The sequence below is a fragment of the Hyla sarda genome, chromosome 7 (assembly GCF_029499605.1).
Source record: "Hyla sarda isolate aHylSar1 chromosome 7, aHylSar1.hap1, whole genome shotgun sequence".
Classification (NCBI taxonomy): Eukaryota; Metazoa; Chordata; class Amphibia; order Anura; family Hylidae; genus Hyla; species Hyla sarda.
Genome location: NC_079195.1, coordinates 412,427 through 427,890, shown reverse-complemented (window position 1 = coordinate 427,890; position 15,464 = coordinate 412,427). Strand labels below are relative to the sequence as shown.

At 37.5% G+C, this 15,464-nt stretch overlaps 1 protein-coding gene across 1 annotated transcript in view; it reads right to left on the bottom strand.

Annotated features, from left to right (window-relative positions):
• Positions 1 to 456: 456 nt before the first annotated feature.
• Positions 457 to 15,464, bottom strand: part of LOC130282167 (serine-aspartate repeat-containing protein F-like) — a 29,620-nt gene continuing 14,612 nt past the window's right edge. Inside the window, exon 3 of the mRNA XM_056530138.1 lies at positions 457 to 994. Within this exon, the coding sequence (XP_056386113.1) occupies positions 457 to 994 (538 nt within the window). The remainder of the gene's footprint in view (positions 995 to 15,464) is intronic.

Below are 15,464 nucleotides of genomic sequence, written 5' to 3'. Positions count from 1 at the left end.
AAGGGGCGGCACGCCTTCTTTACCGTGAGGACTGTGAATTTATGGAACGGTCTACCTCAGGAACTGGTCACAGCAGGAACAATTAACAGCTTTAAAGCAGGGTTAGATACATTCCTGGAACAAAATAACATTAATGCTTATGAAGAAATATAAAATCTCATCCCTTTCCCTTATCCCCTTACATCCTTCCCTTCAATCCCCTGGTTGGACTTGATGGACGTATGTCTTTTTTCAACCATACTAACTATGTAACTAACTATGTAACTCCTATTAACATGTATGGAAAATGGAGGCTGTGTGAAACAACCCACTTTTCTGTTTTCAGAGAGTGTAGTGGTTAGTGCTGATGGTGTAGTGGTTAGTGCTGATGGTGTAGGGGTTAGCGCCAATGGTGTAGGGGTTAGCGCCGATGGTGTAATGGTTAGCACTGTTGGTGTAGTGGTTAGTGATGAAGATTTAGTGGTAAGTACTGATGGTGTAGTGGTTAGTGCTGATGGTGTAGTGGTTGGTGCTAATGGTATAATGGCTAGCACTGATGGTGTAGTGGCTAGCACTGATGGTGTAGTGGTTAGTGCTGATGGTGTAGTGGTTAGTGCTGATGATGTAGTGGTTAGTGCTGATGATGTAGAGGTTAGTGCTGATGGTGTAGTGGTTAGCACTGATGGTGTAGTAGTTAGCGCTGATGATGTAGTGGTTTGTGCTGATGGTGTAGTGGTTAATGCTGATGGTGTAGTGGTTAGTGCTGATAGTGTAGTGGTTAGTGCTGATGGTGTAGTGGTTAGTGCTGATGGTGTAGTGGTTAGCACTGATGGTGTAGTGGTTAGTGCTTATGTTGTAGTGGTTAGCGCTGGTGGTGTAGTGGTTAGTGCTGATGGTGTAGTGGTTAATGCTGATGTTGTAGTGGTTAGCACTGATGGTGTAGTGGTTAGTGCTGATGGTGTAGTGGTTACCACTGATGGTGTAGTGGTTAGTGCTTATGGTGTAGTGGTTAGCGCTGATGGTGTATTGGTTAGCACTGATGGTGTAGTGGTTAGTGCTGATGGTGTAGTGGTTGTCACGATGCCGGCTGGCAGGTAGTGGATCCTCTGTGCCAGAGAGGGATTGGCGTGGACCGTGCTAGTGGATCGGTTCTAAGTCACTACTGGTTTTCACCAGAGCCCGCCGCAAAGCGGGATGGTCTTGCTGCGGCGGTAGTGACCAGGTCGTATCCACTAGCAACGGCTCAACCTCTCTGACTGCTGAAGATAGGCGCGGTACAAGGGAGTAGACAGAAGCAAGGTCGGACGTAGCAGAAGGTCGGGGCAGGCAGCAAGGATCGTAGTCGGGGGCAACGGCAGGAGGTCTGGAACACAGGCTAGGAACACACAAGGAAACGCTTTCACTGGCACAATGGCAACAAGATCCGGCGAGGGAGTGAAGGGGAAGTGAGGTATAAATAGGGAGTGCACAGGTGAACACACTAATTGGAACCACTGCGCCAATCAGCGGCGCAGTGGCCCTTTAAATCGCAGAGACCCGGCGCGCGCGCGCCCTAGGGAGCGGGGCCGCGCGCGCCGGGACAGGACAGACGGAGAGCGAGTCAGGTACGGGAGCCGGGATGCGCATCGCGAGCGGGCGCTACCCGCATCGCGAATCGCATCCCGGCTGGAGACGGTATCGCAGCGCACCGGGTCAGTGGAGCTGCCCGGAGCGCTGCGGTAGCGAGAGAGAAGCGAGCGCTCCGGGGAGGAGCGGGGACCCGGAGCGCTCGGCGTAACAGTACCCCCCCCCTTGGGTCTCCCCCTCTTCTTAGAGCCTGAGAACCTGAGGAGCAGACTTTTGTCTAGGATGTTGTCCTCAGGTTCCCAGGATCTCTCTTCAGGTCCACAGCCCTCCCAATCCACCAAAAAGAACCTTTTTCCTCTGACCGTCTTGGAGGCCAGTATCTCTTTCACTGAGAAGACGTCAGAAGAACCGGAGACAGGAGTGGGAGAAACTAATTTGGGAGAGAAACGGTTGATGATGAGTGGTTTAAGAAGAGAGACATGAAAGGCATTAGGAATACGGAGAGAAGGAGGAAGAAGAAGTTTGTAAGAGACAGGATTAATTTGGCACAAGACTTTGAAAGGACCAAGATAGCGTGGACCCAGTTTGTAACTGGGGACACGAAAGCGGACATATTTAGCGGAGAGCCATACCTTGTCTCCGGGAGCAAAAATGGGGGGAGCTCTTCTTTTCTTATCAGCAAACTTTTTCATGCGAGATGAAGCCTGTAAAAGAGAATCTTGGGTCTCTTTCCATATGGTGGAAAGATCACGAGTCACTTCATCTACAGCGGGCAAACCAGAGGGCAAGGGAGTAGGGAGGGGGGGAAGAGGGTGACGGCCGTACACCACGAAAAATGGGGATTTGGAGGAAGATTCAGAGACTCTAAAGTTATACGAGAATTCGGCCCATGGTAGAAGATCTGCCCAATCATCCTGGCGGGAGGAAACAAAATGTCGTAAATAATCACCCAAGACCTGGTTAATTCTTTCTACTTGTCCATTGGATTGAGGATGATATGCAGAAGAAAAGTTTAATTTAATCTTGAGTTGTTTACAGAGAGCCCTCCAGAATTTTGACACGAATTGGACGCCTCTATCCGAGACTATCTGTGTGGGCAACCCGTGAAGACGAAAAATGTGTACAAAAAATTGTTTAGCCAACTGAGGCGCTGAAGGAAGACCAGGAAGAGGGATGAAATGTGCCATCTTGGAGAATCGATCAACGACCACCCAAACAACAGTGTTGCCACGGGATGGGGGTAGGTCTGTAATAAAATCCATACCAATCAGAGACCAAGGCTGTTCGGGGACAGGCAGAGGATGAAGAAAACCAGCGGGCTTCTGGCGAGGAGTCTTATCCCGGGCACAGACAGTGCAGGCTCGCACAAAGTCCACGACATCCGTCTCCAGAGTCGGCCACCAATAGAAGCGAGAGATGAGTTGCACAGATTTCTTGATGCCCGCATGACCTGCGAGATGGGAGGAGTGACCCCATTTGAGGATTCCGAGGCGTTGGCGTGGAGAGACGAAGGTCTTTCCTGGAGGAGTTTGCCTGATGGAGGCTGGAGAAGTGGAAATCAGGCAGTCAGGAGGAATGATGTGTTGCGGAGAGAGTTCAACTTCCGAGGCATCCGAGGAACGAGAGAGAGCATCGGCCCTAATGTTCTTATCGGCAGGCCGAAAGTGAATTTCAAAATTAAATCGGGCAAAGAACAGAGACCACCTGGCCTGGCGAGGATTCAGCCGTTGGGCAGACTGGAGATAGGAGAGGTTCTTGTGATCGGTGTAAATAATAACTGGAAATCTTGATCCCTCCAGCAGATGCCTCCATTCCTCAAGTGCTAATTTAATGGCTAGAAGCTCTCGATCCCCGATGGAGTAGTTCCTCTCCGCCGGAGAGAAGGTCCTAGAAAAAAACCCACAAGTAACAGCATGCCCGGAAGAATTTTTTTGTAGAAGGACCGCTCCAGCTCCTACAGAGGAGGCATCAACCTCCAATAGGAAGGGTTTAGATGGGTCAGGTCTGGAGAGCACGGGAGCCGAAGAAAAGGCAGACTTGAGCCGTTTAAAGGCGTCTTCCGCTTGAGGAGGCCAAGACTTGGGATTGGCATTTTTTTTGGTTAAAGCCACGATAGGGGCCACAACGGTAGAAAAATGTGGAATAAATTGCCTGTAATAATTGGCGAACCCCAAAAAACGTTGGATAGCACGGAGTCCGGAGGGGCGTGGCCAATCTAAGACGGCAGAGAGTTTGTCTGGATCCATTTGTAGTCCCTGGCCAGAGACCAAGTATCCTAGGAAAGGAAGAGATTGGCATTCAAACAGACATTTCTCTATCTTGGCATAAAGTTGATTGTCACGAAGTCTCTGAAGAACCATACGGACATGCTGGCGGTGTTCTTCTAGATTGGCAGAAAAAATCAGGATATCGTCCAGATATACAACAACACAGGAGTATAAGAGATCACGAAAAATTTCATTAACAAAGTCTTGGAAGACGGCAGGGGCGTTGCACAGGCCAAAGGGCATGACCAGATACTCAAAGTGTCCATCTCTAGTGTTAAATGCCGTTTTCCATTCATCCCCCTCTCTGATGCGGATGAGATTATAAGCACCTCTTAAGTCCAGTTTGGTAAAGATGTGGGCACCTTGGAGGCGATCAAAGAGTTCAGAGATGAGGGGTAGGGGGTAGCGGTTCTTTACCGTGATTTTATTAAGACCGCGGTAGTCAATGCAAGGACGTAGAGAGCCATCTTTTTTGGACACAAAGAAAAATCCGGCTCCGGCAGGAGAGGAGGATTTACGGATAAAGCCTTTTTTTAAATTTTCCTGGATGTACTCCGACATAGCAAGAGTCTCTGGGGCGGACAGAGGATAGATTCTGCCCCGGGGTGGAGTAGTGCCCGGGAGGAGGTCAATAGGACAATCATAAGGCCTGTGAGGAGGTAGAGTCTCAGCTTGTTTTTTGCAAAAAACATCCGCAAAGTCCATATAGGCCTTAGGGAGACCGGTTACAGGGGGAACCACAGAGTCACGGCAAGGGGTACTGGGAACCGGTTTTAGGCAGTCCTTGAAACAAGAGGGCCCCCAACTCTTGATCTCCCCAGTGGACCAATCCAGGGTTGGGGAATGGAGTTGAAGCCAGGGTAGTCCAAGGAGGATTTCGGAAGTGCAATTGGGGAGGACCAAAAATTCAATCTTCTCGTGATGAGGTCCGATGCACATTAGAAGGGGCTCCGTGCGGAAACGTATGGTACAGTCCAATCTTTCATTGTTTACACAATTGATGTAGAGGGGTCTGGCGAGACTGGTCACTGGGATGTTGAACCTGTTGACGAGAGAGGCCAAAATAAAATTTCCTGCAGATCCGGAATCCAAGAAGGCCATAGTAGAGAAGGAGAAGGCAGAGGCAGATATCCGCACAGGCACAGTAAGACGTGGAGAAGCAGAGTAGACATCAAGGACTGTCTCACCTTTGTGCGGAGTCAGCGTACGTCTTTCCAGGCGGGGAGGACGGATAGGACAATCCTTCAGGAAGTGTTCGGTACTGGCACAGTACAGGCAGAGATTCTCCATGCGGCGTCGTGTCCTCTCTTGAGGTGTCAGGCGAGACCGGTCGACCTGCATAGCCTCCACGGCGGGAGGCACAGGAACGGATTGCAGGGGACCAGAGGAGAGAGGAGCCGGGGAGAAAAAACGCCTTGTGCGAACAAAGTCCATATCCTGGCGGAGCTCCTGACGCCTTTCGGAAAAACGCATGTCAATGCGAGTGGCAAGATGGATGAGTTCATGTAGGTTAGCAGGGATTTCTCGTGCGGCCAGAACATCTTTAATGTTGCTGGATAGGCCTTTTTTAAAGGTCGCGCAGAGGGCCTCATTATTCCAGGATAATTCTGAAGCAAGAGTACGGAATTGTACGGCATACTCGCCAACGGAAGAATTACCCTGGACCAGGTTCAACAGGGCAGTCTCAGCAGAAGAGGCTCGGGCAGGTTCCTCAAAGACACTTCGAATTTCCGAGAAGAAGGAGTGTATAGAGGCAGTGACGGGGTCATTGCGGTCCCAGAGCGGTGTGGCCCATGACAGAGCTTTTCCAGACAGAAGGCTGACTACGAAAGCCACCTTAGACCTTTCAGCAGGAAACTGGTCCGACATCATCTACAAGTGCAGGGAACATTGGGAAAGAAAGCCACGGCAGAATTTAGAGTCCCCATCAAATTTATCCGGCAAGGATAGTCGTAGACCAGAAGCGGCCACTCGCTGCGGAGGAGGTGCAGGAGCTGGCGGAGGAGATGATTGCTGAAGCTGTGGTAGTAGCTGCTGTAGCATCACGGTCAGTTGAGACAGCTGTTTGCCTTGTTGCGCTATCTGTTGTGACTGCTGGGCGACCACCGTGGTGAGGTCGGCGACAACTGGCAGAGGAACTTCAGCGGGATCCATGGCCGGATCTACTGTCACGATGCCGGCTGGCAGGTAGTGGATCCTCTGTGCCAGAGAGGGATTGGCGTGGACCGTGCTAGTGGATCGGTTCTAAGTCACTACTGGTTTTCACCAGAGCCCGCCGCAAAGCGGGATGGTCTTGCTGCGGCGGTAGTGACCAGGTCGTATCCACTAGCAACGGCTCAACCTCTCTGACTGCTGAAGATAGGCGCGGTACAAGGGAGTAGACAGAAGCAAGGTCGGACGTAGCAGAAGGTCGGGGCAGGCAGCAAGGATCGTAGTCGGGGGCAACGGCAGGAGGTCTGGAACACAGGCTAGGAACACACAAGGAAACGCTTTCACTGGCACAATGGCAACAAGATCCGGCGAGGGAGTGAAGGGGAAGTGAGGTATAAATAGGGAGTGCACAGGTGAACACACTAATTGGAACCACTGCGCCAATCAGCGGCGCAGTGGCCCTTTAAATCGCAGAGACCCGGCGCGCGCGCGCCCTAGGGAGCGGGGCCGCGCGCGCCGGGACAGGACAGACGGAGAGCGAGTCAGGTACGGGAGCCGGGATGCGCATCGCGAGCGGGCGCTACCCGCATCGCGAATCGCATCCCGGCTGGAGACGGTATCGCAGCGCACCGGGTCAGTGGAGCTGCCCGGAGCGCTGCGGTAGCGAGAGAGAAGCGAGCGCTCCGGGGAGGAGCGGGGACCCGGAGCGCTCGGCGTAACAGTGGTTAGCACTGATGGTGTAGTGGTTAGCACTGATGGTGTAGTGGTTAGTGCTGAAGGTGTAGTGGTTGGCGCCAATGGTGTAGTGGTTAGTGCTGATGGTGTAGTGGTTAGTGCTGATGGTGTAGTGGTTAGCGCTGATGGTGTAGTGGTTAGCGCTGATGATGTAGTGGTAAGTGCTGATGGTGTAGTGGTTAGCGCTGATGGTGTAATGGTTAGTGCTGATGGTGTAGTGGTTAGCACTAATGGTGTAGTGGTTAGCACTGATGGTGTAGTGGTTAGCACTGATGGTGTAGTGGTTAGTGCTGATGGTGTAGTGGTTAGTGCTGATGGTGTAGTGGTTAGCACTGATAGTGTAGTGGTTAGCACTGATGGTGTAGTGGTTAGTGCTGATGGTGTAGTGGTTAGTGCTGATGGTGTAGTGTTTACATCTGTAATCACACGGCTTCATCTGTAATTACGCAGTTCTGTGGTTAATATTCCGATGATATGGAAATAGGTTTCGCTTTCTGTTCAGAGATGAGAATTATTATTGGCCATAAATAAACCTTGGGGTGAATGGCGCCCCCATCACCATCCCTGAGATGACAAAACGTATGTAAAGATGATCCGAATGTTCAGCAATAGAAGAGTAAGATGAATCAAGTGCGAGAACAACTAAAAACTATAATACAAAGTAACAATGTGAGTTCTGGCCGAAACATCAAGAGACGGAACGTTCCCATGAGATTATTCTCACTTGTTATGCAAAACTTTATCTGTGCAGGAAGTCGGGGGCTGAGATCGACAGAGCGAGAAAGTCTTCGGAATCTCTAGAGGGTTCTCCACACACCAAGTGATAATTATCTGAGACCTCTGAATTATATACTCAGTATATTATATCATGTTATATACTCAGCATATTATATCATGTTATATACTCAGCATATTATATCATGTTATATACTCAGCATATTATATCATGTTATATACTCAGCATATTATATCATGTTATATACTCAGTATATTATATCATGTTATATACTCAGCATATTATATCATGTTATATACTCAGTATATTATATCATATTATATACTCAGCATATTATATCATATTATATACTCAGTATATTATATCATGTTATATACTCAGTATATTATATCATGTTATATACTCAGTATATTATATCATGTTATATACTCAGCATATTATATCATATTATATACTCAGTATATTATATCATGTTATATACTCAGTATATTATATCATGTTATATACTCAGTATATTATATCATATTATATACTCAGCATATTATATCATATTATATACTCAGTATATTATATCATGTTATATACTCAGTATATTATATCATGTTATATACTCAGCATATTATATCATATTATATACTCAGTATATTATATCATGTTATATACTCAGCATATTATATCATGTTATATACTCAGCATATTATATCATGTTATATACTCAGTATATTATATCATGTTATATACTCAGCATATTATATCATGTTATATACTCAGTATATTATATCATGTTATATACTCAGCATATTATATCATGTTATATACTCAGTATATTATATCATGTTATATACTCAGCATATTATATCATGTTATATACTCAGTATATTATATCGGTGACCCGTCTCGTCAAGCCGCTCTACATTTCCGCGGTCAACGGAGTTAGATTGGATTGCACCGTGCGTTACCGCACAAAACCCCTCTTAATGTGCATTGGACCCCATCACGAAATGATTGAATTTTTCGTCCTTCCCAACTGCACCTCTGAGGTCCTCCTCGGTCTGCCATGGCTCCAGCTTCATTCTCCCACCCTTGACTGGACCACCGGGGAGATCAAGAACTGGGACTCTGCTTGCTACAAGAAATGCCTCTCCCCCCTCCCAGTCCCGTCAGGCAAGCCTCAGTGCCTCCTCCTACACCTGGTCCCCCCAAGGCTTATCTGGACTGTGCCTTGCCTCCTCATGGCCCCCGTCCTGGTGACACCCGGCCCCGTGCCAAGCTTCACCATCTGCCCTCCCTCCCCATTCCCACTCCTGCTGTACTGCCTGCCTTTGAGGAAACCCTACATTCACTCCCGGTGTCCTCGTCCCAGGTAAAGCAGTTGCCGGACAAAAAAAGGGGGAGACCTAAGGGGGGGGGGTTACTGTTACGCCGAGTGCTCCGGGTCCCTGCTCCTCCCCGGAGCGCTCACGGCGTCTCTCTCCCTGCAGCGCCCCGGTCAGACCCGCTGACGGGGAGCGCTGCACTGACATTGCCGGCGGGGATGCGATTCGCATAGCGGGACGCGCCCGCTCGCGAATCGCATCCCAAGTCACTTACCCGTCCCGGTTCCCGGCTGTCATGTGCTGGCGCGCGCGGCTCCGCTCTCTAGGGCGCGCGCGCGCCAGCTTTCTGAGACTTAAAGGGCCAGTGCACCAATGATTGGTGCCTGGCCCAATTAGCTTAATTAGCTTCCACCTGCTCCCTGGCTATATCTACTCACTTCCCCTGCACTCCCTTGCCGGATCTTGTTGCCTTGTGCCAGTGAAAGCGTTTAGTGTTGTCCAAGCCTGTGTTACCTGATCTCCTGCTATCCATATTGACTACTAACCTTGCCGCCTGCCCCGACCTTCTGCTACGTCTGACCTTGCCTCTGCCTAGTCCTTCTGTCCCACGCCTTCTCAGCAGTCAGCGAGGTTGAGCCGTTGCTAGTGGATATGACCTGGTTGCTACCGCTGCAGCAAGACCATCCCGCTTTGCGGTGGGCTCTGGTGAATACCAATAGCAACCTAGGACCGGTCCACCAGCACGGTCCACGCCAATCCCTCGCTGACACAGAGGATCCACAACCTGTAAGCCGAATCGTGACATATATTATGTTATATATTCAGTATATTATATTTTGTTATATACTCAGTATATTATATCATATTATATACTCAATGTATTATATTATGTTATATACTCAGTATATTATATCATGTTATATACTCAGCATATTATATCATGTTATATACTCAGCATATTATATCATGTTATATACTCAGCATATTATATCATGTTATATATTCAGTATATTATATTATGTACTCAGTATATTATATCATGTTATATACTCAGCATATTATATCATGTTATATACTCAGCATATTATATCATGTTATATACTCAGCATATTATATCATGTTATATACTCAGCATATTATATTATGTTATATATTCAGTATATTATATCATGTTATATACTCAGCATATTATATTATGTTATATATTCAGTATATTATATCATGTTATATATTCAGTATATTATATTTTGTTATATACTCAGTATATTATATCATATTATATACTCAATGTATTATATTATGTTATATACTCAGTATATTATATCATGTTATATACTCAGCATATTATATCATGTTATATACTCAGCATATTATATCATGTTATATACTCAGCATATTATATCATGTTATATATTCAGTATATTATATTATGTACTCAGTATATTATATCATGTTATATACTCAGCATATTATATCATGTTATATACTCAGCATATTATATCATGTTATATACTCAGCATATTATATCATGTTATATACTCAGCATATTATATTATGTTATATATTCAGTATATTATATCATGTTATATATTCAGTATATTATATTATGTTATATACTCAGTATATTATATTATGTTATATATTCAGTATATTATATCATGTTATGTACTCAGTATATTATATTATGTTATATATTCAGTATATTATATTATGTTATATATTCAGTATATTATATCATGTTATATACTCAGTATATTATATCATGTTATATACTCAGTATATTATATCATGTTATATACTCAGCATATTATATTGTTATATACTCAGCATATTATATCATGTTATATACTCAGCATATTATATTATGTTATGTACTCAGTATATTATATTATGTTATATATTCAGTATATTTTATTATGTTATATACTCAGTATATTATATTATGTTATATATTCAGTATATTATATCATGTTATATATTCAGTATATTACGTTATGTACTCAGTATATTATATCATGTTATATACTCAGTATATTATATCATGTTATATACTCAGCATATTATATTGTTATATATTCAGTATATTATATTATATACTCAGTATATTATATCATGTTATATATTCAGTATATTACATTATGTACTCAGTATATTATATTATATTATATCATGTTATATACTCAGTATATTACATTAAATTATGTTATGTACTCAGTATATTATATCATGTTATATATTCAGTATATTATATCATGTTATATACTCAGTATATTATATACTCAGTATATTATATCATGTTATATACTCAGCATATTATATCATGTTATATACTCAGCATATTATATCATGTTATATACTCAGCATATTATATCATGTTATATACTCAGCATATTATATTATGTTATATACTCAGCATATTATATTATGTTATATATTCAGTATATTATATCATGTTATATATTCAGTATATTATATTATGTTATATACTCAGTATATTATATTATGTTATATATTCAGTATATTATATTATGTTATATATTCTGTATATTATATCATGTTATGTACTCAGTATATTATATTATGTTATATATTCAGTATATTATATTATGTTATATATTCAGTATATTATTTTATGTTATATATTCAGTATATTATATTATGTTATATATTCAGTATATTATATTATGTTATATATTCAGTATATTATATTATGTACTCAGTATATTATATTATGTTATATATTCAGTATATTATATTATGTTATATATTCAGTATATTATATTATGTTATATATTCAGTATATTATATCATGTTATAAACTCAGCATATTATATCATGTTATATACTCAGTATATTATATCATGTTATATACTCAGCATATTATATTGTTATATACTCAGCATATTATATCATGTTATATACTCAGTATATTATATTATGTTATATATTCAGTATATTATATTATGTTATATATTCAGTATATTATATTATGTTATATATTCAGTATATTATATCATGTTATATATTCAGTATATTATATTATGTTATATATTCAGTATATTATATTATGTTATATATTCAGTATATTATATATTCAGTATATTATATCATGTTATATACTCAGCATATTATATCATGTTATATACTCAGTATATTATATCATGTTATATATTCAGTATATTATATTATGTTATATATTCAGTATATTATATCATGTTATATACTCAGTATATTATATTATATCATGTTATATACTCAGCATATTATATTGTTATATATTCAGTAAATTATATTATGTTATATACTCAGTATATTATATCATGCTATATATTCAGTATATTACGTTATGTACTCAGTATATTATATTATATCATGTCATATACTCAGTATATTATATTAAATTATGTTATGTACTCAGTATATTATATCATGTTATATATTCAGTATATTATATCATGTTATATACTCAGTATATTATATACTCAGTATAGTATATCATGTTATATACTCAGCATATTATATCACGTTATATACTCAGCATATTATACCATGTTATAAACTCAGCATATTATATCATGTTATATACTCAGCATATTATACCGTGTTATATACTCAGCATATTATATCATGTTATATACTCAGTATATTATATTATGTTATATACTCAGTGTATTATATCATGTTATATATTCAGCATATTATATCATGTTATATACTCAGTATATTATATCATGTTATATACTCAGCATATTATATCATGTTATATACTCAGTATATTATATCATGTTATATACTCAGCATATTATATCATGTTATATACTCAGTATATTATATCATGTTATATACTCAGTATATTATATCATGTTATATACTCAGTATATTATATTATGTTATATACTCAGCATATTATATCATGTTATATACTCAGTATATTATATCATGTTATATACTCAGCATATTATATTATGTTATATACTCAGTATATTATATTATGTTATATATTCAGTATATTATATTATGTTATATACTCAGCATATTATATCATGTTATATACTCAGTATATTATATCATGTTATATACTCAGCATATTATATCATGTTATATACTCAGTATATTATATTATCTTATATACTCAGTATATTATATTATCTTATATATTCAGTATATTATATTATGTTATATATTCAGTATATTATATTATGTTATATATTCAGTATATTATATTATGTTATATACTCAGCATATTATATCATGTTATATACTCAGTATATTATATCATGTTATATACTCAGCATATTATATCATGTTATATATTCAGCATATTATATTATGTTATATATTCAGTATATTATATCATGTTATATATTCAGTTTGTTACGTTATGTACTCAGTATATTATATCATGTTATATACTCAGTATATTATATTATATCATGTTATATGCTCAGCATATTATATTATGTTATATATTCAGTATATTATGTTATATACTCAGTATATTATATCATGTTATATATTCACTATATTACGTTATGTACTCAGTATATTATATCATGTTATATACTCAGTATATTATATTAAATTATGTTATGTACTCAGTATATTATATCATGTTATATATTCAGTATATTATATCATGTTATATACTCAGTATATTATATACTCAGTATAGTATATCATGTTATATACTCAGCATATTATATCACGTTATATACTCAGCATATTATACCATGTTATATACTCAGCATATTATATCATGTTATATACTCAGCATATTATACCGTGTTATATACTCAGCATATGATATCATGTTATATACTCAGTATATTATATTTTGTTATATACTCAGTATATTATATCATATTATATACTCAATGTATTATATTATGTTATATACTCAGTATATTATATCATGTTATATACTCAGCATATTATATCATGTTATATACTCAGCATATTATATCATGTTATATACTCAGTATATTATATCATGTTATATATTCAGTATATTATATTATGTACTCAGTATATTATATCATGTTATATACTCAGCATATTATATCATGTTATATACTCAGCATATTATATCATGTTATATACTCAGCATATTATATCATGTTATATACTCAGCATATTATATTATGTTATATATTCAGTATATTATATCATGTTATATATTCAGTATATTATATCATGTTATATATTCAGTATATTATATTATGTACTCAGTATATTATATCATGTTATATACTCAGCATATTATATCATGTTATATACTCAGCATATTATATCATGTTATATACTCAGCATATTATATCATGTTATATACTCAGCATATTATATTATGTTATATATTCAGTATATTATATCATGTTATATATTCAGTATATTATATTATGTTATATATTCAGTATATTATATTATGTTATATATTCAGTATATTATATTATGTTATATATTCAGTATATTATATTATGTTATATATTCAGTATATTATATATTCAGTATATTATATCATGTTATATACTCAGCATATTATATCATGTTATATACTCAGTATATTATATCATGTTATATACTCAGCATATTATATTGTTATATACTCAGCATATTATATCATGTTATATACTCAGTATATTATATTATGTTATATATTCAGTATATTATATTATGTTATATATTCAGTATATTATATTATGTTATATATTCAGTATATTATATCATGTTATATACTCAGCATATTATATCATGTTTTATACTCAGTATATTATATCATGTTATGTACTCAGCATATTATATTGTTATATACTCAGCATATTATATCATGTTATATACTCAGCATATTATATTATGTTATGTACTCAGTATATTATATTATGTTATATATTCAGTATATTATATTATGTTATGTACTCAGTATATTATATTATGTTATATATTCAGTATATTATATCATGTTATATATTCAGTATATTACGTTATGTACTCAGTATATTATATCATGTTATATACTCAGTATATTATATTATATCATGTTATATACTCAGCATATTATATTGTTATATATTCAGTATATTATATTATGTTATATACTCAGTATATTATATCATGTTATATATTCAGTATATTACATTATGTACTCAGTATATTATATTATATTATATCATGTTATATACTCAGTATATTACATTAAATTATGTTATGTACTCAGTATATTATATCATGTTATATATTCAGTATATTATATCATGTTATATACTCAGTATATTATATACTCAGTATATTATATCATGTTATATACTCAGCATATTATATCATGTTATATATTCAGCATATTATATCATGTTATATACTCAGCATATTATATCATGTTATATACTCAGCATATTATATTATGTTATATATTCAGTATATTATATCATGTTATATATTCAGTATATTATATTATGTTATATACTCAGTATATTATATTATGTTATATATTCAGTATATTATATTATGTTATATATTCAGTATATTATATCATGTTATGTACTCAGTATATTATATTATGTTATATATTCAGTATATTATATTATGTTATATATTCAGTATATTATTTTATGTTATATATTCAGTATATTATATTATGTTATATATTCAGTATATTATATTATGTACTCAGTATATTATATTATGTTATATATTCAGTATATTATATTATGTTATATATTC